Below are 23,398 nucleotides of genomic sequence, written 5' to 3'. Positions count from 1 at the left end.
TTGTACACTCTTGCCCATGACCTTCAGTGCCCTTGATCTTCAGATACGGAATAATGATCCATGCCTTTCCTGCCATAAAGGGTTTTGGAGACATAATGAGATGTATATGGAAGCCCTTTAGGGTATGATTGTAGTCATTGAAAATCCACTACTTACCCTGTATATCAATAATATTAATAACTATAATTAAATCACCAAACAGGATATAGAATTATCTAAAAGTAATGGTTGGATTTGCATATGGCCTAGGAGATATTGCTGGCTATTCTCAAATTCTCATGGTATTCTATGATTTCTGGCTTCAAATCATTTCAGGGTGTAGCCTGCATAGGATGAAAGAAGGGAGGCCAGTGTTTGCCAGAGATTATCTTAAGAGAATGCTTGCACAATGTGTCTCAGTTTTATCTTCTGAGAAAACTAGGATTCTTAATCCCTGAGCCAGGCAAGAATTACATTTGTACATTTCATCAGCCTATCACAAATTGCTACTACCTGGGCCTCCGGTTTCCTTAGTAACTAACCTTTCTCAGTAGGCGTTTAAGGGAAGTGTCCTAATGGATGTGTTGTAGGAAGGGTTCACGTGGCATTTACCAGATTGAGGAGAGTCACTTTCACGGTCCAGAGGACATGGTAGGCGGGGTTCCTAATGGCCAGTGAACTTTTTCCCCAGAACACAGATCCAGTGTGACACCTGTGAAACCTACCACCACACTCATTCCTGTGGAAAATAAGGTGCTTAATGGAGAAATGCACGGAAAAGGAAGATTTCTACTAAATTCAAAGGGCATTAGAGATTCCCTGCCCTTCCTAACAACTTGGCACTACTGAGTAGGAAGTTACAAGTTCCTCTGGAGGCAAGAATAAGTGCAGACTGTTTTCGTATTACTCCATTAATAAAAACTGATGAAGGAGACACAGGCAGTGTGGTTTTCCTTCAAGCAGATTTCAGTGGATGTATCAACTAAATTGAGAGAGAAAGGAAGACTTTGGACTGATCATTTCCTAAATGCCACTTAATTGCAGAAGTAAGCAGTGGTATCTTTCTTAGAGGTTTATTACAGGACCACTTCAATAGAGCTATTTGGGAGCCAGGCATACCTCTAAAATAATGTAAGCTGAATTAGCCCAGTATCTGTGGCCGACAAGAAGCATTAGAGCACTCAGTCCTGCTCTGTGTCTTTGACATCAAACAGCGTCTGGACGAGGTACGTTGATTTTCACCAGCATGACTATCAGCAGTTGCAGACACCTTCTTATTAGAGGAGGAAAGTGATGGACAAGCACAGCCTATGAAAAGATTAACATTGCTTGGGTACAGTGCTGGGGATTAATCCTTCACAGCTGTGGGATGCCAGGCAAAACTGAAATCCAACCACCATGGAACATGTCAAAATCAGTAGGTCTATAGAAATCTCTAAATGATGACTTTGGCCAGAGGGAAAAGATTCCATTTACTGCCTGCTGTAGGGAGTTTAGCTGATAGCACTGAAGAGGGAAGAAAGGTTTAAAATAAGATATTTTTCATGTACACTAAAGCCATTATTCAAGAACAGCATAAGAGGACAGTCACAAGAGCAAATGGATGTCATGGTTCATATCTTGGCTTCTGACAATAGGTGGCCATAGTAACTTCCGTAATTTTAAGTTAATTATATTTAGCAGTATGTGTTCACTGTCTTCTGTTTTCACAATGGCTACCCTATAATGATATACACTTAGCATTTAACTTGTGGTTTTAGGCAGTGACTTATAGGCTTATATACAAATGGACATAGGTTAAGGTTTAGTTCTACAATGCTCAAATTGTATCTGCAAGAAAGAGTTTGGATGAGAATTGTTGAAAACTAGTATAAGCTAACTCATAAAGAAGACTGATTTATTAAAGTTCTTCCTCCTTCTATCTTCAGTCTTTATCTTCCTCCTTTACCTGAAAAACTCCTAGTCATCCCTCAAAGCCCATGATGCTATCTCTCTTTGAAGCTTTCTTCAGCCCCAGTAAACACAGTTTGTTGCTTTGTCTTTGTTTTTATCACACCACTTCCATCACACTTTATGATGTTTCTCTTTATGTATCTCTTCCCAAATTGAACTCTGAAAGGAAGGAAACTGTATCATTAATGGAATCAGTACATGGTTGTTAAAAATGGGCTATTCAACCAGACAGCCTGTGCTCAAACACAGGTTCCACAGCTGTCCAACTTTGGGTATAATCCTTAAAAACATCTGTAAAGTGAGGAAAATAGGAATATCTACTCTGTTGTGTTATCGCAAGGATTAAATGTCTTGCTTAATGTCAGGCATATAGTACATGCATTGTGATTGTGCATAAAAAAGAAGAAGAAATTCCATAACAAATATCCACGTCTAAAGTGTTTACTTTTACTTTTGCAAGGTTCTTTGTCAGCTCTTCAAATAATTCTGAAGAAATAGGTGCACATATAATGAAAGCATGTGTGCAGAGACTGAGCTTGAATGCCCCCTTATTCCAAATCAGAGTTTCTTCAACGAGCTTCCACTTAATTTCCCTAAAATATTTTATAAGAAGTCAAGACCATTTGTAAAGATATTTCTACCCTACAGAGTTCTAAAACAGAATTCAGGCAAGGAATAGTGGCTACAGTTGGCTAGGTTTGTATTAAATGACTTTCTTCAGAAACATTTTGACAAAATTAGGTACAGCCTGGGAAGCAATAAAGAATCTGTTCTTCTCATTCACTGAAAACCTCATTAGCTGACTCTCCTGTGTTCTGCTGGTCCTAGAGACACTAGGTACTGGTTTCTGTTCTGTCTCCTATGTACACCTGTTTGGTAGTGAATTTTTTACCCAGAAAAGATTTCATTATATGCACAGGGTGTGCGAACCCAGGTATATGTGCAGGGAATGGGGATTCACGCAAAGCAACCCCCTCTTCCTGAGAAGGACCCCATGTAGCTACAACCCACTGAAAACTCTGACCGGAATGGATTTGTTCGTTCAAACTAGGACTGAGCACTACAAACTTCTGGCACTATTTTCAGGACTAGGAATCCAGTAGCGAACTACCCAGAAGTATAAACAACTAAACAGACCATAAGCAAATTAAAGTCTATTAGAAAATAAAGACGTACATTGGGGACACATGAAACAGAAGAGGGGTCAGATGTCCTGGAAGAAATGGTAGGAGGCATGCAGTTTTAAATGGGAAGATCAGGGAAGGTCCCATGGAGACTTCTGAGATTTTTGATCACATGTGACTGAATGCTTGTAGTCCCCCAAATTTATAGGTTGAAACTGTAATCCCAACTTGATGGTATTTGCATGTGGGCCTTTGGGAAGTAGTTAGGTCATGAGGGTGGAACCCTCATGAATGGGGCTGGTGCACTTATAAGAAGAGGGCAGATAGCGAGGCAGCTCTTTTCCCACCATGAGAGGATACAGTGAGAAGCCGTCAGCCTGCCACCAGGAAGAGGGTTCTTACAGAAACTGACCATGCTGGTGCCCTAATCTCAGACGTCCAGCCTCCAGAACGATAAGAATAACATTTGTTGTTTCAGCCACCCAGTCTACGGTCATTTGTTATAGCAGCTAAAGGACCGAGACAATGTTTATGAAACATATGTGTCAAAGAGTTTTTGTATTTCTGAAAAGAGACTGTTCTTCTTTTGTTTAACTTATGTCATGGGAAAGAAATGTCCTTAAACATTGGCCTATGTAATAAATGTTGAGTATTGAGGAATATTTTTTCATTGCTTTTCTACTCTATAAATAGCAATGAATTTCTCAGGCCAAAAAATATTAGGGCTCAAGAAAAAATAAAATAGAACTTAAGAATTCAGTAAAAATTGAGTTTATGTTTACTAGTTTTTCAATAATAATTCCCAAGGCCAATCTAAAATTCAAGGGAACAAATTATTTTTACATTTGGGATCATTTAATAAGCAAAGGGAATGTTTAGAAAAATCTCTGAAAGCTCAAATAAAGAAAATATCCCTAAACTAAAGAAGTATTCAACTTCATCAAGGCTCTGCCCCCGTGTTCCACCAGACTACACAAAATCCTCTTTGTGCATAAAGGCTCAATTTCTGAGAGTTTGAAAGGCGCTATGGTTTTGAGAAATAAATAAATTGATCTCCAGTGAAAATGAGAGTTCCAAAACTCATCAGAGACAACAATTCAAACTACTGCTGAAAATGAACGAACAGTGTACATTTGGAACATACGCAGAATTTTGTTTTGTTTTGTTTTGTTTTGTTTTTTTAATGGAAATTGACTTCAGTAACTCAGATTTCCATTACTGTTACATAAACTTAAATTGCCTTGTAATCACCTGGGTGCTTATTAAAAAATGCAAAATGCTAGGTCCAGTCCCAAGATGTGAATGTGAAAATAGAACCAGGGAATCTGCATGAGAATCGAGCACCCCGGATATTCGGGCCCCAGGGGTCCCCAGATGGAAAACAATGGTCCCTGGAATGCAATGAAAACAAAGAAACAAAAAAATCCACTTCTACTGAGGAAATATTAATGCACTGCACACAAGCTCACGGATATTTTCACACGCTTTGACTAGCAGTGGCTTTATAATTAACAGTCCATGTGAGCTTTAACCCACACAGCTAGCACTTTTATCTGGAGATTATCAAAAGGTCAGTGTTAGGCAAAAGTATCCTTTTCCCACCTTTTGGTTTCTATGACAACGCATCCTCCCTAAACCACCCTGGCATCACTTGACCCTCATTTTCTCCCTCCTTGGGGAGAAATGATTAAACTGATTAGTAAATTTGAAAAGGATAACTTCCCCGCTCTGCTTAATTTCTCTCTTTTGTCATTCTGAAAGCAAACTGCCAACAAGAAGCAGGACCCTCCTGTGCTCTTCCAAGCCTGAGTCTCCCGAGGCAGCACCATCCTACCCATGCTGTGTGCTGGGGGTCCATCCAGGGCAGCATCACCTCCGACTGAGAGTCCCGAGTCTGCCTAATTCTGGACCAGTCAGCAGGACCACGTGGCTCTCACACTGGGCTCAGCCTCCGACCTGGTTTCTTTCATTAACAGATCATATTAACACACTGCATCCTCCGTCTCCCACTATTTCATCTTAGTTCTTATTCCTTCAGAACAAACTGGGGGTAAAAAAAGGGATGCTGTCTGGCTCCTTTCAAAACCTTCAGAGTCAGAATAAGGGCTACTGTTAGATATCTATGTAGGCTTCAGAGTAGCAATGGTGGTCATCGATCCAAACGTTGAAACCGACAAGATACATTTGTACCATTTTATTTAAAAATAAACCTAAAAAGTTTTATTTCTTTTATCATTTTATTCATTCAGTAGCAAACAAAAGGAAACTAAAAGTAAAAATTCATACTATCCAAATCACATGTTGAACTGTTGAAAATTACTTAAAAATGTATAGATAAATTATGATATATGACTGACTCCCAATCTCAGCATTAGGATGTTTACTCAAATCTCTAAAGTGTCGCTGAACTCATCTATTATCCACCTGATCTGGACTTACAATAAAGCATAAACATTTAGTTAGAATACGCTGACAGAACAATATTGGGGGGTCATTTCATTTCTCTAACCTTCAGTTTATTCATCTGTAAATGATAAAATGATAAAGGAAATGATCTCTTTGTAAATCTGAGGCAAAAACAAAATGGGCATACATAGCATAGTGATTTATAAGTAAGAAAGTACCATTATGAATTGTTTCTTTTATGAAATAGTATCCCCATTACTCAAGAATTTGATTTTTTTCAAGGAACTATGTAACTCTGCTATATGTATTCCTCCACATTAAACAGCAATGATGCATTGAGGAAAGCCTGCATGCACTAGGAAAGATGCTGTATGTGCTGTGGATAATAAATATGAGCACATGCTTCCTGCGCTCAAGAAACTTTTATTAAAAAGAAGAGAATAGGAGAGTGGCATTTTGTACAGTAAAAGTCATAAGGAAAGAGGAGATTAAAGAAATGAAAAGAGAATGGGCTCGACTTTAAAGACAGCCTTGACTCACCTGGATGGAAGGGAGAAGGCAGGTAATTTCAGGGAGGCAGAATCTGCCAGGGGTGCACATGCCGTGAGTGCTGGGGAAGTCGGGCAAGATGATTTCCTGCCCTTTGGTAAGCAGCTCACTAAGCATCATCCTGTTTCTTTAACATAAACAAAATGCATGCCAGCTTTTTAAATGTGTTTTTTGGTAGGAATGTGGCAGAAATACGGTTTTTTAAAATCTCCATAAAAATATCCCTTTGGATTTTTTCTTTTAACCAACTTTTCTAGCCTTTGAAGGACAAACAGAGCTAATATGGAGCAAGTAGTATCTTATGGGGTAAGGCATTTATCATTATATTAGAAAATGTCTGGGGAAGATGATTTTAATTAGAAGGCACATTACATCAGTATTCTCTAGCGGCATATGGATTCTGGAGGAGGAAATCTCTCATTTCTTTACTCTGTTTCAAAGACCAGTTGAAAATAATCCTATAACCAAAGGTAGAAGAGAAGGTAGAGAGAAGGAAGTTGGAATGTCATTAAGTTTTACCTCTCCACCTGGGGTTTGCATCTACCCTTCCCCAGCATAGTTTTGAATATGGTCAGCACTCAATCATATTTAGGAGAAGGTACACAAAGAAGCAAAGCAAGGAAAGGATGGCCAGAGTTAGTCAATTCCTAGCCTACACCCCTGCCTATATCCGGCACTGGCCTCAGAACCATAATGCACTTGATGCATCAGTAGGCTGTCTGTGCCTTACTGTGCAGAACATAAGCCAAGTCCCAGGCGAAGAACACGGTACTATAAGGAAATACCACTAATGGCACCATTTACAATGAAATGAGTGACAGTTCTCGAAGAGGAGGTGACATGGCATAGATGTCATGGCACATGGTCTCCAGTAACCCTTGTCCACTTGAAAACCTGTCCTCCTTTCCCAGCCTGACAGGAGCTGACAGGCTTTCCTTAAATAATTATTCCAGGGTTTAAATTGTTCCCTAAAGAAAAGACATAATCAGGTCCCTCTGGAATGTGGTAGGGTGAGGAGTCTCGTCTTCATGGAATAATTTCTGGAGTCACCTTAGTCAGCCATTGGAAAGAACAGTTCTTATTATTGGAAAATATGTGTATCTGAAATAGGTAGGCAGGTCAACTGGGAACTTTACAAAGATTTTGCAGCTCCAGAATTTCCCTGCTGATTTTGCATTTCCCTTGAATACACCCACAAAATGCTAACCTATATGTTAGTTTTATTGTTGTGTATTCTGGAAGAAATACACAGCAACGCGGAAGACAGTTTACTATTTTGAGCATTGTATTTTTAGTATAAAATCTTGTTAGGGACACACAGCTTATGTGTAAACTTGTAATGAGGTCCATTCTCCAAGAGTTTTCGCTCTAGAACCTCTGTTGTCATGAAGGAATGCATTTGGCTAATCAATTCCCTCTGTGTCTCCTTGAACGTTTGCAATAAATAACAGGAAGGAGTTAATTCTGCTTTTCACTCAGGTGATGTTTAACAGCGTCTGCTAATTTCTCTTCAATGCATCAGTGATATTTAGGAATTGCTGAATATAGTGAAGACAGATGTGGGATTTGGGTGTTTGTTCAGGTGCTTCTGGCTTCGAATTATTTTATCATTATCCATTTTCCCCTGTAATTTGTTTAAATTTGGAATCATGTCACCAATTTACTTCATTGTTGCCAGGTCTTCAATATTCTCCTGTTTATTCATAATAGAGACTTTCTGTGACCAACTCATTAATAACCATGAGTTTACTGAGATATAAAGCCACTCATGTACTTAATTCTATTCAAATGGATGTCTGGGAAAGTACCTGCCCCCAATATATTACCTTGACCTTACTAATCCAGGAGCCTTACAGTATTTCTTCACGTGTAGAGATTTAGAAAACAAACAAACAATAAAACTTTAAGGAAGGTTAGAGTGGAGAAAACATCAGTTCTAGCTTCTGAAGCCTGTGGCCGATTTTAATTCTGCCGTCTGGTTACCTAAAAGTGAAACAAGTTCCTTAGCCCCTTTGTACACATTTCTTCATCAATAAAAGTGGGTATACAAAATACCTATGGGCTATCTGACACGTGCAGAACCCAGCCTAGTGTAAGCTGCAACACAAAGTGTTCAGAATCGGCATAAAGAAAATTATGGTTTTGGCAGCTCTGTTCACAACGCCTGGGATCGTCCTACTAGCACTTATGCAAGAAGAGGAGACTGAAGTAATCATTAGAAAATTTGAGTTACAATATGGTGTGTTGCCTTCTCTCAAAATTATTCTATGTCTCAAAAATCACTCTACAAGTTTGGAGATCTATGAGTTTGGCATTTTGATGATCTCCATCTAATGTCTGAGGAAACTGAGGTACAAGAGTTTCGGTGATTTGCATAGGACCCACAGTCAGCGTATTTCAGGGGTAGGATTTGCCCGATGTCTGTCTATTTTCAAGGTTCAGCGTCTCCCAACCTCAGTACTGTCCCGTCCCTACAGCCAAGTACTACCCTTAGTTCACAGAGGGGCTCAGTGTAACTCAGGACTTCCTCATGGCAGGTAAGAGGAGGGAGTCTGACTGGACGGGCTTTCACACCTTCCTCCTCAAAGCATCTCTGATCCTTAGTTCCAGACTTTGTCACAGGAGCAACATGCCCGACATTTTCACTTGAGATGAACACAGGCATACCTCTAAAAAGAGACAGTACTCTCCCTTCCTGCCATTTAAATTTATCTCAGGCAAATGCATATATAAGTAAGGCTCAGGAAATAGTTCTTAATAATAGCAATGATTTTATGTATTCCAACTTTCCTCCTAAACCCATTTGGGCCCAGGAATTGCTTCATCTAGGGAAAAACTGTCTTCTTTTCAATAAAAAAGCTGATGTCTACTAAACGTCAGCCCTGATGGCTGAGATGGGCATGGTGATTCACAAGAGGTGAAGATCACTGCACAAAGGGAGGCATCCTGATTGACAAGAGAGCTGAACAGGAAGAGCATCTTCAAGCTACAACGTGAACGTTGCATCTTCACAAAATTATGATTCTTCATGTTGGTTTAAAAGGCATTAGCAACTCATCCCTAACACACAGTTTTAAAATTACCACTGAGTTTGCCAAAATGGTCTTTCGTGTCCACCTTCAAAAGGTCAACCTTCAAAAATGTCCCCTAATCAACAGGACATGGCGGTAGAGCAGTGAGGACAAACCACTGGACTCTACATCACAGCAGGGCAAGAAAACTTGTGCCACTGCTCTGAAAAGCAATCTTATCTCAAATATACGTCAGGATACTTGATACGGTCCATTCTCTTGTTCCATTCACTGTTCTTCTAAAGCTCTATCCTAAGAATATAATTCTAAATATATAAGCAACTTCACATACAAAGGTTTTATTATAGGATTTTTCAAGTGCTAGACAAAATGCAAGTAACTTACATGCTCTACAATCAGGGTAAGTGATTTATATCACACACATTTATAGAATCTAATATAGGCATTAAAATATTTATGAAGGATCTACAATCTAATATAAAAAGATTTCTGCCGTTGAATTTAAACCTACATAAAATTTTATACATACAGTAATATTATGAAATTTAAAGGAACAAATCTGCATGTAGAAAAAAACTGAAAGGAAATAAGTAAAAATATTACCGGTGGTTATTCTTTGAATGGTGAGAATATGGGCGTTTTATTCATATTTCTTTCTTTTTGTATATTTATAAACTTCTTACAATGACTGTTTATTACTTAAATAATGGAAAAGCATACCTTTTCCTACCACTCATGTTTGCAATTGGAAACTCATGTTTCCAATGCTATCATCTTTTCACATTTAAATGCAGTTTAATGACTTATAAATATATGTTTATAAAGAGATTTACAAATTGTGTTTGATCATTCCTCAACCCAGTGGTTCTCAAAGTGGTGGGAGGTGATTTTGCCTGTTCTCCTTCACCCTGGGAGATTCAGCAGGGCCTGGGGACACTTGGTTGTCTCAGTTTGGAGAAAGGTACTACCAGCATTTAGTAGGTAGAAGCCTGGGATTCTCCCAATGGCCCTATCATGCATAGGACAGCACCCACAACAAAAAATTACCCAGCCGAAAATGCCAGGAGTGCTGAGCTGAGAAACCCTGCCTTAGAAAAACATTATATTGTCTAAACATTGTAGTAATTCAAGACTGTAATGGGAACTCTCTTTATTACCAGAACCTCTTAATATAGTTGCCTATCTATTATCTATCCATCCATCTACTCACCCACAAGACATTGAGGATATAGAGATAAGTGCTCCACCTATGTGATGCTTGAAGTTTAGTGAAAGAGAAAAACACAGAAATCAAGAGTTGAATGTCACCTGAAGTGCTAAGATAGAGTGCTCTGGGATAATAGCAATGGGCACTTCAGCTAGCCAGGTGGTTCAAGGGAGGCTTTCTGGAACAGATGGTTCCTGATCTGAGCTTGAAGGATAAGAAGAAGTTAATCAGGTGAAGACCAGTGAGAATTTCACTCTAAAGGAAGGACAGTGACAGTACAGGCAAAGGCATGACACATGAAATAGCACGGGGTGCTTGGGAAATGATGAGTTTGATACCCATGGGACATAAAATGGGCACAGGTGAGGGTGGCGAACAGGCAGAGAGGCCTCAAGGAAGTCAAAAAATGCTTCCCAGAGAAGGAAGAATGTGAACTTAGAGCTTAAAGTTGAAATGATGTCTCCAGGAATATGAGGAGGGAAGGGCATTCTAAGAGAGAGAGCAGTATGTGCAAAATTTGGGTAGTTGGAGATGACACAAAATGCTCAGGGAACTTCAGTAGAGTGTTGCTGGAACATGAATTTGGGAATAAAAGGAAATAGAAGGATAAACGACCAGAGATGATGTTGGACAAGTAGGCACTGGTCTGATCCTGACCTTTGTATCACAGGCAAGGACATGGAGATGTTATTTTATAAGTGAAACAGAAGAACCTTGAGCATCAGCTCAGTTGCTATGTCTTAAAAGTTTTCTCTTTTGAGAATATGAAGTCAGGTTGGAAGAACATGGGAAGGGATGGGATTAAGATGAGACAAGTATATTGATTTAAAGGGACAAGCCATCAAAGATGAAGTGAGACACTCACTGATATGTATTTATTGAGCCTCCATGATATACTTTGTACTGCTTTGGACCCTGTGGAAACCTGGGGAAAATTCACCCTGTGCAGAGGTAGAGTGGTCCCTTTCCACTATCTGAGGGGAAAATGAATGGACACAAATTATATGGCTTGGGGAACAGTGCACAAAGGCTTATTATTATCCGTTACATGCTGTACGACATACATCAGGACTGACTGAATTCAGATTAAGGACAGAATGTGGGATTAGAGACAGGGTAGATTTTGATCTGGGTTGAAATGGGGAAATATGGGTGGCATTTGGGTAAGAGAAGGCATTGTGGGAGAAAAGAGAAGAATGTGAGGACTTAGAAACTGGGATCAACATGCATTTTGCATGAAAATGCAAAATTAGGTTTTATCAATTGTCTGTAGTTCCCAAGGATGTGTGATGCTGAGTGCTAGAACAGTCATTTAGATTTAGCTTAAAGGTCACCTCTATGAGTCCTTTCTGAAGTTCCCCATCTTCTAAATAGTCAGTTTCTTATGTCCCACTACTCCCTGTACAAATTTGAAACCAGGGAAATTTACTAAACCAATTTGTCTGCATGTAAATCCCTCTTAGCCAAAACTGTGCCTTTAAGTCCCCAAGCACAGCACCTGGTACACAGATCACTTTTAAAAATCGTTATTTCATGGATAATTGAATGAATGGCCATATTTAGTAAGAAGTATGATGGAAGTGAAAAACAAAGACAGCAATGACACTAACGCTATAAGTAATATAAAATATTTGGTAAGCTCGGGGTTCCAGGCATTGTGCTAAGCATGATTTTAACAAATATCATTGAATTTATTTCTCACAATAATCCTATGAGGTAGGATTATTGTTATTCTCCCCATTTTTGAGAGAACTGACGTTCAAGGTAGTCATAAACTTTTCCAAGACAATGTAGACCATCAAAAACAGAGCTAAGAACTGACTGCAGGTCTGCCTCATTTCAAAGAATATGAACTTACTCACTATTTACATATTTTTCATTTTCAAGAGAATTTAGACTTAAGGTGACTTTATCGTTTTTCAAAAAAGTTTGTTGATCCAATGTATTTGTCCTTGACCCAAAAGACTCAATGTAACACAATACTCTAAAGACCAGTTTACCTTGAAGATTTGAAATGTGTCTTTAATAAGCCCACAAGAGTTTATAAACTCAATGAAAAAGGCAAGCGGCAATGAAACCCAGACAAAAATCAATAAGAAAGGGAGACCCTAACTGTCTAGCTCCAGTATTGACTCACTACATAACACAATCACATGAATGGCTTAAGCTACATAGCAACCCTCTAAATTGGCCTAGAAATTGTGAAATTAGGGGAAGGGAAGACATTTTATTGCACAGACACCTACATCCTAATTCAACTCACTTGCTAATTTGGCAGACAATTCCATCAACCCCAAAGAAGGACTAGACACCCCATCCACTCAGTGAGACTAAGGGCTCAACAAACCTGCACAAGTTTCCCAGAGGCAGCATCTCACCAGCCTGAGACCCCTTCTCAACTGGTTCCTTTGTTGCCAACTCTAGTCCGGGGGGTTGGTAAATTACAGCAAAAGGTCAAATCCACTCTGCTACCTGTTTTTGTATGATCTTTCAGCTGTGTTGTATGACATATACAATGGTTTGAAAAAATAATATTTTTTTAAAATTAAAAGATTCAAGATTAAAAAAGATAATATTTTGTGAAACAAGAAAGCTGTATGAAATTCAGTTTTGAGTCTCTATAAACATTTATTGAAACACAGTCACATTCATTCATTTCAACATGTCTTGTGTCACAACAACAAAGTTGAGGAGTTAGACTGCATGACCCACAAAGGCTAAAATACGATAGAACAAGCTGACTGACAATGGTTCTAGAATAATGCTCAACAGGTGCCAAAGAACTCCACGAACGTCGTGGGTCTGGACTTTCAGACTTGTGGTGTAAGTCAGTGGTTCTCGAAATGTGCTCCGGACCAGCAGCACCAAGCCACGGTGAGAAATCACTCGAAATGCAAATTCTCAGACCCTAACCTAGATCTGTTGAATCTGAAACGCTTAGAGCAGGAACTAGCAACCTGTGTTTTAACATGCATCCAGGTGATTCTGATACACAGAAAGCTTGAGAACCACTGACATAATGCAAGGAATTTGAACGTGTTATCTTAGCCCATCATAATTACAAGCAAGGCACTGATTAGCTTTTATTTGTATTCCAAGTCCTGAGCTAGATCTCTCACTTGTATTATTCCCTACTAATCTTGAAAGGCGGGATTGGTTAGCCTGACTTTACAGGAAAAGGAACTCAAGATCAGGAAGGTTAAGTGACTTGCTCAAAGTTACTGAGTCAGGACTTAACGTCAGAGCTAACTTGCCTCACTTGACTCTGCCCTCCTCCTTGTCGTGTGAGGAGGGAGAGCAGCCCAGAGATCCTGAGGGAGGCTTCAGCATTCTCCTGTTGAATATAAACAATGGCACAGAATGTCAACACCAGACAAGACCACTCCATACCTACGACTGAGCAAGATAACAGCAAGATTACACCATAATCACATCAAGAGAAGGCAAAACATGAAATTTGTTTAAACCACAAAAACAACCAAATATCTGCCATTCTCATTAATGTAGCTTGTTCTTTGCCAATTACTGCTTTAGCCTCTGTCCAGTCTTTTAAGTCTGTATCAGATTTATTAAGCCAATTACCCTGGCTTCTTGACTTCACTCAACCCAGAACAAAGCACAGCTTCCTAAATCATAATCCCCTAACACAAGTCCAAAACCCGTAAGTCTTTTCTAACACTCCATTACCAAACGCCTCACAGTTCTCCATCGTGTGTGTTCTCCCTTTCTGCAAAAAGGAAAGAAGCCAAATTGTTTGACCACAGGTGTGTTCCTTATGATCTTTGGCTGGATATCATTGAAATGTACAACCCCTCCACCCTCATTCTTCCTAAGATTCCAGCTTTCTGCTCCAGCCTGTGGTAGGAAGTGGCTTCCCAAAGTAAGCAAAACTGAAAAATAATAGTCCCCAAACTAGTCAGTTCCAAGTATGTTATCAAGTTAATTACAGACACTTAAACGGACTAATGATATCTTAAATTAATGGAATTTTTAGAACAAATGTGATCACAAATAATTACTTCAGGAAACTGCTTTTCTTAAAAATTCCTTCTTTTAGCTTCTAGTCTTTACTTATCAAAGTCTTTTGATCCCTCAACTCATCAGACTTCAAATGCCACCACCTTCATGCAGCCTTCCCTGAAATCTTCCAACTGGATGGGATGGCTCTTCTCTTTGTGTTTTCTAAAGCTCTTGATCCCTCTCACCAGACGCTTTTTAATCTTGGATTAGTTATTCATGAGCTGTTTGGCCTTTACCTAATTTGCAAATGTCATAAAGACAGTCAAATGCCCCCTGTCCTCTGTTCCCCTTCACATAGTAGGTGCTTAGTGCGTATTTGGTCAATGTCACTTAGACATCTAGATTTGTTTTTTCTAGCTGTGGAGTTGAAAGGTCTACTTTCCCAGCCAAATTAAAGTCCATCTAAGCTGGGCTTTTTCAGCTCACTGCTGGAGGTCTCATTTGAAATTATGGCCCAAGGCCAAAAGGTTCTAATGAACAGCTGTCTCAGATGCCTTTGGTGTGTGGGCATCTCTGCTTTGCAGGGGAATTTTGATGTGAAATCTTACTAGCAGAAAAAAAAAAAAGAAAGAGTAAAAACAAATCATAATCAACTAATCAACAGTTTCCAGGCTACTTTGGGAACTTGAAAGAGGCCCTAGAGGATCTCAGTCCTGCAGCACCAGTGTGCACTGGCACGACTACTCCACAGGAGTAAATTACACTCAGGCCGTAATTCTTTTAGTGAGTTCTACATACCAAGCACTGCGCTAGCTGGCAAGGTTCATTATATAATCAAGGAGAGGGAACAGAACTATATTACTCCCCCTTCACATTTTATTTGTTGCTCCAGGACTTCCACATTTTATACCAAGTCCCTATGTTGTTATTACCTCACCTAGAGCCCTGCATATAGAACTTGTGCAAGCATCTTTCTGACATATGAAATTGATAAACTTCTCTTCATCCATAAAATCCCATCTTAGAAGCCACCTCCTCTGGGGAGTCATCTCTGATCACTTCTGTCTCTTCCACTTGGGCTTAACAAGTAACAAAGTATGGTTAATCATTGCAGCTGGATGATGGGTACATAAAAGCGCATTATACTATTCCCTGTACTTTTTGTGCGTAAAATTTTCCAAAATTAAAAAGTTCAAGCACAGAGAAATATACACAAAATGTTATGATAACTCACAGAGAAAAAAAATGTGACAATGAGTGTGTATATGTCCATGAATGACTGAAAAATTGTGCTGAACACTGGAATTTGACACAACATTGTAAAATGATTATAAATCAATAAAAAATGTTAAAAAAAAGTTCAAAATAATTGAACACCTTGCAAGATGTCAGATATATTTTTCAGAATTTTAAAGTCCCCACCATAAACAAAGCTACTATATCTGCAGCTACAACCTCTGTGTGCCCCAGATATCTTTCTTTTCTCATAAGAACTCTATTTAAAGCCAAACAACATTGCCCTGAAATTGAAAAAAAAAAAAAGCCACTTCAGAACAGGTGCAGGTCAAGGATATTATACTAAACATGAATTTCTGGAAAAACTGGAAATTGACAGTTTACAGTAAAGATTTTGTCAAGAAGGGCCATCTGTGGATTTTTGCCCTTGTCTCTCACCTGAATTGTTCCAGAAGTATAACTGGTACCTCTGCTTCCACTCTCTTACCTCTGGACTCATCTTCACCTACTCCAAGACTGGCCCACCTAAAACACTGGGCTGCCATACTGTTCATTGCTCCCCCAAAGTTGAAGACTTTGTGTCAATGGCTCTTCATCGGTGATGGAACAAGTACCTCCTCTCGGCATGGCACCCCGGAGGCCCCTTCAGCCACATTATTTCAACATTCTGATGCCCATGTGCTACAAGCCGCTGCGTTTCTCCACGAAAAGTACCCTCTGTCAGGGCTCAGAGTCACAATTCAAGCTCTTTGCTCAGCCTAGAATATTATTTCCCCATTCTGCCACCTGGGAACTCCTTACACCGTTAAGTCCTGTACAACTGTTTGTTTTTTTTTTCTCCATGAAGCCTTTCCTCGAGCCCTTTCCAGAATGTTCCACACCATCTGTGCCTCTACAGGCCATTTCTGGGCTTATGCCCAGTGGTTAATCTGTCTTGCTTGGTAATTAGTTTCCATTTCTAGAATGCAAGCTTCCTGAGGGTACATTCCTTTAATGTTCATCTTGTCCCTTACCACCATTCCGGTCAATGCCTAACAGAGGACCCCGCACACATTTTGAATCCAATAAGACATAGATTACATGCAAAACTGTGAAATGATGAGATTAATCTTGTGCGTATTCTTCCTCATTCCCTTTATTAATGAGTGGGTATTTGGAAAACCTCAAATCATTATATTAAAATCCCATTAGTCATTTTAATCCTCTTTACAAATTGCTTTTGCTTCCTGAACCTTGAATTTCAACTAAAAGAGAATTATTTTTTAAAATAAGGCTTTATTAAAATCAGAATCTAATCTAAGTGAGAGTAGAAATGTTTCTCTTTACCCTTTTCTATCTGTGGCTAATTCTCAATGGCCGTTGTAGATGATAATAATAAGGTAACACTGCTTTGCCCTGACCCTAATACAGACACGCTCATTCAAACACTCAGACTACTTTCTAAGTTAATCAATGCAGAGAGTCCTATTAGAGAAAATGCTCTACAGTGGCACCAGTGAAGAATCACTGCCCTCTGAAGACAGTATAAAAGTTCAGTGTTGCCTAAAAGAAGCTCACGATTCTGCTCTGGGCCTCATCTTTGCTTCTTTACCAAAAAGAAAAGCTAATTCTCTGGCCTTTCTCTCGGCCATATTTTCTAAGTGGTGCAATTTCAGGGAAATGTTTTGCAATCTACATTGGAATAGCCCTTTTTGGCCTTTTTATCATTTGCAGGTACAAAGGATGAAGGACTTGATGATCTGATATTTTATGGCTTGCTCTGTAAATGATTTCTTTCTTATACTTCCACTTGGCTGGTGATCAAAAAGTCTAAGTTCTGTTTCTGCTTGGACACTGTCACAGTCTGAGAAAACATAGATAGGAGGCCGAGGCTAGAATTCCCATGATTTTATTGGGTCCCATTGTTGGATTCTACTCAGACTAGCTATTCATGGACATTGAATATGTCACAGATGGTCAAAACTTGGTGCAAATCTGAGAAGGAAAGGGGCTCAGGAGACCACTTGGTTTGCTTTTGTTCTAACCCTGAGTCTCACGTGTGATAAAGCTGGTAGTCTGGTTTAGCTTGCTCACATGCCATGCTTGGGTCCTACACTTGGGTTGGGATCAAAGCCTTCCAGAAGCTGTGTAGGATACTGTGTAATCTTATTTCCTATGAATGTATTTCCCTCAGCTATCTCATAGGATGTTAGTAGACAGTTCAGGAATTCAGGAAGTTCCCCATCTGTTTTCATTAACTCTCTTTCCCAATATTAGGGACGAGAAATAAATGAAAAGTGTGTTGCGATAGGAAAAGCAGTTATGGGATTCGCAGTCTTTGCATTTGGTGCTGTCTCTGCTCCCAGTTAGTGCTGTTCTGGTAAGTCAGTTACCATCTCTGGGTTGCAGTTGGCTCCTACGTAAAATGAGACAGTTGGACTAGATCAGCTTTTTTAAACATATACTTCAGAACAAAAATGTGTTTTTCCCCATTTTTCTACTTGTCAAGTAAATATACCACATGCATGGTGGTAACCTGTATCTTTGTATTTTAGCACAACCAAGGCTTACACACTGAATCAAACTTGGTACCTCTGCTTCCACTTTCTTACCTCTGGACTCATCTTCATCTACTCCAAGACAAGCTTATCGGACATTTTACATAACTTCTCTAAACGTATAGGCACACCACCGGTATATGTGTGTCTATGAAGACAGAGGTTCATATATGGTCATGGAGATTATCTGGATATGAACATGGATACCTGTCCCAAGAAAGACATTTCAGACTAGCTGAAAATTCTGTGATTTGAGTTGGGGCAATTAGGTTTACAATTCTGCTTTTTGTATTGTTGGAACTCAAATTTGAAGGTGTCTGAAAATCTTCAACTTTAAGTGACATAAGACAGAACTTAGAGAATAAAAGCTGAGTCATTTGCAGAGGTCTTTGGCAAACTTGGGACATTTGACTTTAAACATTACCAACACTGGCAATAAAAGAACCATGTGCTCTCCTAGGGCCACGAAGGTTGACTTTCTCAAATATCCCCATGGTGGTTCTTCTTTCAAGACTGCTTCAGCTAGCTTTGAAATCAAGCCATCTTGAAGATAGCACATTGAAGTGGGGGGCTATGGTTCAACCAACTCCAGAGAATAAAAACTAATTTGGAGAAAAAATGAAACAGAGGCAAACTATTCAAGAGAAACCGAAATGATCTTATCTGTGTTTTGTTAAGACACCAATGGTGCATGAAGGCAGAAATCTCAAAACAATGCAAAATGGTTGAGTAGCATTTGGAGAAATTTGTTTATATATTGTTTTCCTTCCAGGAAAAATGTAGGGTTAAATGAAATTACTCCCATAGTTAAATAAAATTACTGCATGATATGAGAAAAAGAAGAAACTATCTTCTGAGATTTTACTTAATCCTATTACAATATTATTCTCATGTGTGCCTCAGCAGAACTTGTCACAGATTGAGGATACTTCTAAAAAAGATATAAAGATTGGATGAGGACTTCTTATGTTCTCATACTGGTCTAAACAGTAGAACATAATGAACTCACTTTTAGAAAGCAGAACTTACTGGAAGTAAGATACACTGACCATTATTAACGTATTAACAGAAACAACCTGTATATTGGATGTAGTTTGGGTGATGTCATAGCTATCAGGTCTTAGCCCCTTAACTCTGTTAGAAAGATTAGAAGCACGGGCAGGCAGGCTTAAATATTTTCATCATCTTTCTACATTACACACAAAGTGAGAAGTAAATATTCATAAAGAACTTGTCAGTAAGAGATCATATCCTTATCCAGAATGAATATTAGCAAGTGTCTCAGGAAATCCATTCTTTCACTTGAGAAGAAAGAAGAGCTTGGATATAGAATTGATATCAAATAATTAGGGTTTAAATAATTCAAAGCATGCTATTTCAGTAGAAAAATTATTTCATTATGTGTGTATATAATATATATCAAGCTATTAAAGGAAATTTAATTAATTTTTTTAAAACTCTCTAATCTTTGAATAATAGAATTGATTTGGGTAGTAAAATTTATATTAGACAGATAAAATACTGGTAACAGCAATGCTGTCTTATGCTTATATGGGTTTTCACTCAAGATAAATGAACAGAGTGGCTCATTGGGAAATGTAAATGAAACACTTTTGCAAATTAAGTGTTCAAAACACATTTTTGCTAAGCATTCATCAACTCAATTTTAAATCAAAAGTTTACCAATTATATGTCATAATCAATAACTCAGCTCCACCCCCGCACCTCCTAACTAATGAGGCAGGCACATATTCCCCTTACAAGTCAGGGCCCCCCTCCAGAGGATGGAATTACTAATGGCACTAAGGCGTGGTAGCCAACATGAAACTTGACAAGCAAAACAGCACCCTGTAATATCTCTCCACGGCATGGAATCCTAACTTCCCGCCTTGAAAATGTGTTTAACCCATATCACCTCAAATAGGCTTCAAATAGAAAGAGAACAGCACAATATCCCTTCCTTCCCAATGTCAAATATCTGAGTAAACAGCAATGAACTGCCCCGTGCTAGACGGCTCCATGTCAAGCATGCATATTTTAAAACTTTTACTTTGCGTGTTAAGCCTCCTCAACTTCTACAGCGTCTGTATCCGGTTCTGAACCAGACCTGACCAACGGCACAGATGGGAGCGACCACTTTACCTTCCGAAAAATCAATCAGTCCCAGCAAATGAAGCAGCTTCAGAGACGCACATATAATCACAACAATACCCACTGTCTGCAGTCCTTCCGACTCCCACTCGAGAGTCAACATCCTTCAGGCTGGTAGCGCATCCCAGCCTCCGAACCCCTTCGGAGTGGAGGGAGTTAATTAGAATCCGAGCAATATCTGGCTTGGAACAAAGACTCGCGAGGGGGAAAAGTGAGCAGCTCCTCGAAGATGTACCGGGCAAAGCAGTGGCTCCCCGGGGCGAGGACCGACCTGGGCTGAAGTCCAGGCTCTCATACTGATGCTGCCATTTGCCCGGTGGGGGTCCCTCAACCGCAGCGCGCCGACCTCGGCACTGCGCTGCAGCCAGCGAGTACTCGGACTTAGAGCTGCAGGGGAAACATCTGTTGGAGAACTGGAGACTTTGCTGTGTCCGTGGAGAGGCGGGACACTCCCAGGAAACTTGCCCTGGAGAGCACAGCGGCGCTCGGCGCGCTGACAACGCAACCCCGGGCTCGGCAGTGCGGGCTGCTGGCTAGTTTGCCGCCCGGGAAGCTCGCGAATGTCCCCTTTTTGCCACAGCAGCTGCTCTCTCCTCCCAGAGCCTGCTCCGCGAAACAGCTCAACCTGCTCGCTCTCGGGATGCTAGGGAAAAATCAATTTTGGTGGCTGGTGCCTATCGCGCCTTTAAAAACGCCTCTGTGGAAGCCCATAGGCAGCTTTTCTAGGGAGAAAAGTGCAGAAGCAAAATATCCGTGATGCAATGGCTTTTTCAAGCGGGAGCATCCAAGCCATCGCCCACCTGCCGCTCCACTGGGGCTGTTCTGGTCCCCGCTGGTACCTGATTGAGAGCATTATTAGGGAGATTGATTTAGTCCTTATATTTACAAACATGGAAGGAGGGTGGGGCAGAGCCAGTCCTTGTAAGAACATTGCTGTTCAGTAACTGCCCCCTGGAGGGTGAGCGGTACTAATACCCTTAAATTCTTGCTTAAGCCTGTCTCAAAAGAAAGTTTCACAAACTTCCATGATGATAAAAATCACCTGGGGTGCTTATTAAAAACACTCTTTTGTGGACAGTCTGATTCAGAGGATTCTGGAGTTTGTATTCTTAAATTAGAAGGTTCTTATCAGGAAAGCATGGATGGCGCTGTTCTGAAAGATTGCAGGGGGCGTTCAGTTCAGAACCAAATGGAGCAGCCTGGGCCGCCTTGCTGGAACGGTCACGGATTCTGGGCTATGCCAGGATCACACTGGCTTAATTACTCTGCCAGTTGTCTCTGCTGTGCTGAAGAGTGGTGGTGAAAACCATCAACTAGAACCCTGTATGCAAAGGGATTTTTAGTCTCTGGAATTCACTAAAAAACGTAAGGGCTTACGAATAATGTCTGAGACCCCAGTGGGTACTTCCTGGTTCTGCTACTTCCTTGCTGTGCTATTTTTCTTTTTTTTTTTCTTTTTTGAGAGACACTTAACCATTCTGAAAACAGTTCTTACTTTGTGAAATTGTGATTATGCTTCAATGCTTTAATTAAAGGTCTCCATCTGAAGGGAATTCTGGGAACTAAGAGTAGTTGTAACAACAGTTAACATTTTCTGAGCACTTACCAAGTGCTCATCAATGTTAGAGCGATTTATCAACAATTAACTTACTCCCACAGCTCTGTGTGATAGGAATTATGGTCATCTTCATTTTATAAGAGAGGAAACTGAAGCACAAAGAGGTCAACTTGTCAAAGCTGCTGCCACAGTGCTTGGTAGGCATTGAAAATTCATTCTTTCATTCAGTTATTCTCTAACATTTATTATGATAAAATGGGAAATAATGTTCAAACCTATCCTTTAGGGAGTTATAGGTTAATAGAGGAGGCAGGTATGAATTCAAATGTGACCAATAAATGCACCAACACTTGAGTAGATGTCTTTGAGGGTACAATGGAAGCACAAGAAGGGAAAGTCAGCTCCACCTGGGGAAAGGTGGGTGGTGGCAACGGGAAGGAGACCTCATAGAGGTGACCATCAGTAATGGTAGCTGGCATTGTCAGTAGGACTACTATGTCATACACAAGTTTCAGGGCAGGTAGACTTGGGGTAAGTCCTGGTTCTGTCAATTGCTTGTTTTGTGAGCTAGGGAAACCACTCCATCTCTGATTCTCATTTTTCTAAACTCAAGATGGGAATGCAGCTGCCTTCTTCTCACGGTAGATGTGAGAGGTAACTGAGATTGTGGAGGGCCGAGCCCAGTCCCGGGTGTTGCCCTGCTCGGCACAGGGTAGTTTTGGGATCATGACAGAGGCTCTGCTGAGTCTAGAAGGATGATGTGACTTTGCTCTTCTCTAGTCCTGCTACTCCTCCCTGCTCCCAGAGCTCATTCCAGTCTTCTCCCCATGAAGATTTCCTTATTACCCCGCCCACAGGGCTATTTTTCTCCTCTGGACACCAGGAATATACTTAGGTCATCAAGTTGGCTCTTAAAATGGTGCTTTTCATTTTGGATAATATGTTTATGGGAGACATCCTTCTATCAATCTGCCCACGCATCTATTCATCTAAACATGTTGTTTTCAGCTGTGTCACCTAGCCAGCTATGAGGAAGCAGTTCTCAGTAGTTCATGGGGAAATAAATGTTTCAAGTAACCATTCTCTGAAATCCCCATCAACATATAACTATAGGAAGTCAAAAGTTAAAAAAAAAGTTACAGAAATGAATTAGGTCAGGTCTACTGTGACTGTCTTTTTTTAATCCTACGCAATACCATATTACTGAAAACAACTACGATACAGAGAGGTTAAGTGACTTGGCCAAGGTCACGCAGTGAGAAAGTAATAAATAGATCCAGATTTCAAACATCCCTTTGTCTGACTCCCAGATTTATTCTTCTCCCTTTATGCTTCTCAGCAGATTTCAGCAAATATTTGTCAACTGAACTTTTGATTTATAGAGTTAAGGCAAAGTATTTTAAAATTGCCACATCCCATTTTCCAGGAAAGAAATCCCGACCATCCTTGAAAATCACATAAAGACCCAAGGATATGGTTTTATTGATTCCAGGCAGAACAATGGGATTCTCAGCGTAGGATCCACCAGCTGAAGAGTCCCGAGACGAGCCCTTTCCTGTCTACATTAGCTACCTTTACCTTTTGGTTTTCTGAGCTTCTCCTGGTGGCTCCAGCTATAAGATCTTCCAGCTCTCAAAGAACACCATGGACTCTTTCATGTGCAGACCCCAGAGTAGGATTTTGTAAGGTAATAACCCCATCACAGA

General features: G+C 40.0%; 1 protein-coding gene across 1 annotated transcript in view; it reads right to left on the bottom strand.

The window, feature by feature from the left end:
- Positions 1–20,440, bottom strand: part of KCNIP4 (potassium voltage-gated channel interacting protein 4) — a 210,824-nt gene extending 190,384 nt beyond the window's left edge. Inside the window, exon 1 of the mRNA XM_031686513.2 lies at positions 20,126–20,440. Coding sequence (XP_031542373.1) covers positions 20,126–20,237 — 112 coding nt within the window. The 5' untranslated portion in view covers positions 20,238–20,440. The remainder of the gene's footprint in view (positions 1–20,125) is intronic.
- Between the last annotated feature and the right edge of the window lie 2,958 nt (positions 20,441–23,398).

This window comes from Vicugna pacos, chromosome 2 (assembly GCF_048564905.1).
Source record: "Vicugna pacos chromosome 2, VicPac4, whole genome shotgun sequence".
Lineage (NCBI taxonomy): Eukaryota > Metazoa > Chordata > Mammalia > Artiodactyla > Camelidae > Vicugna > Vicugna pacos.
This window is presented reverse-complemented; position numbering and strand designations above follow the sequence as displayed.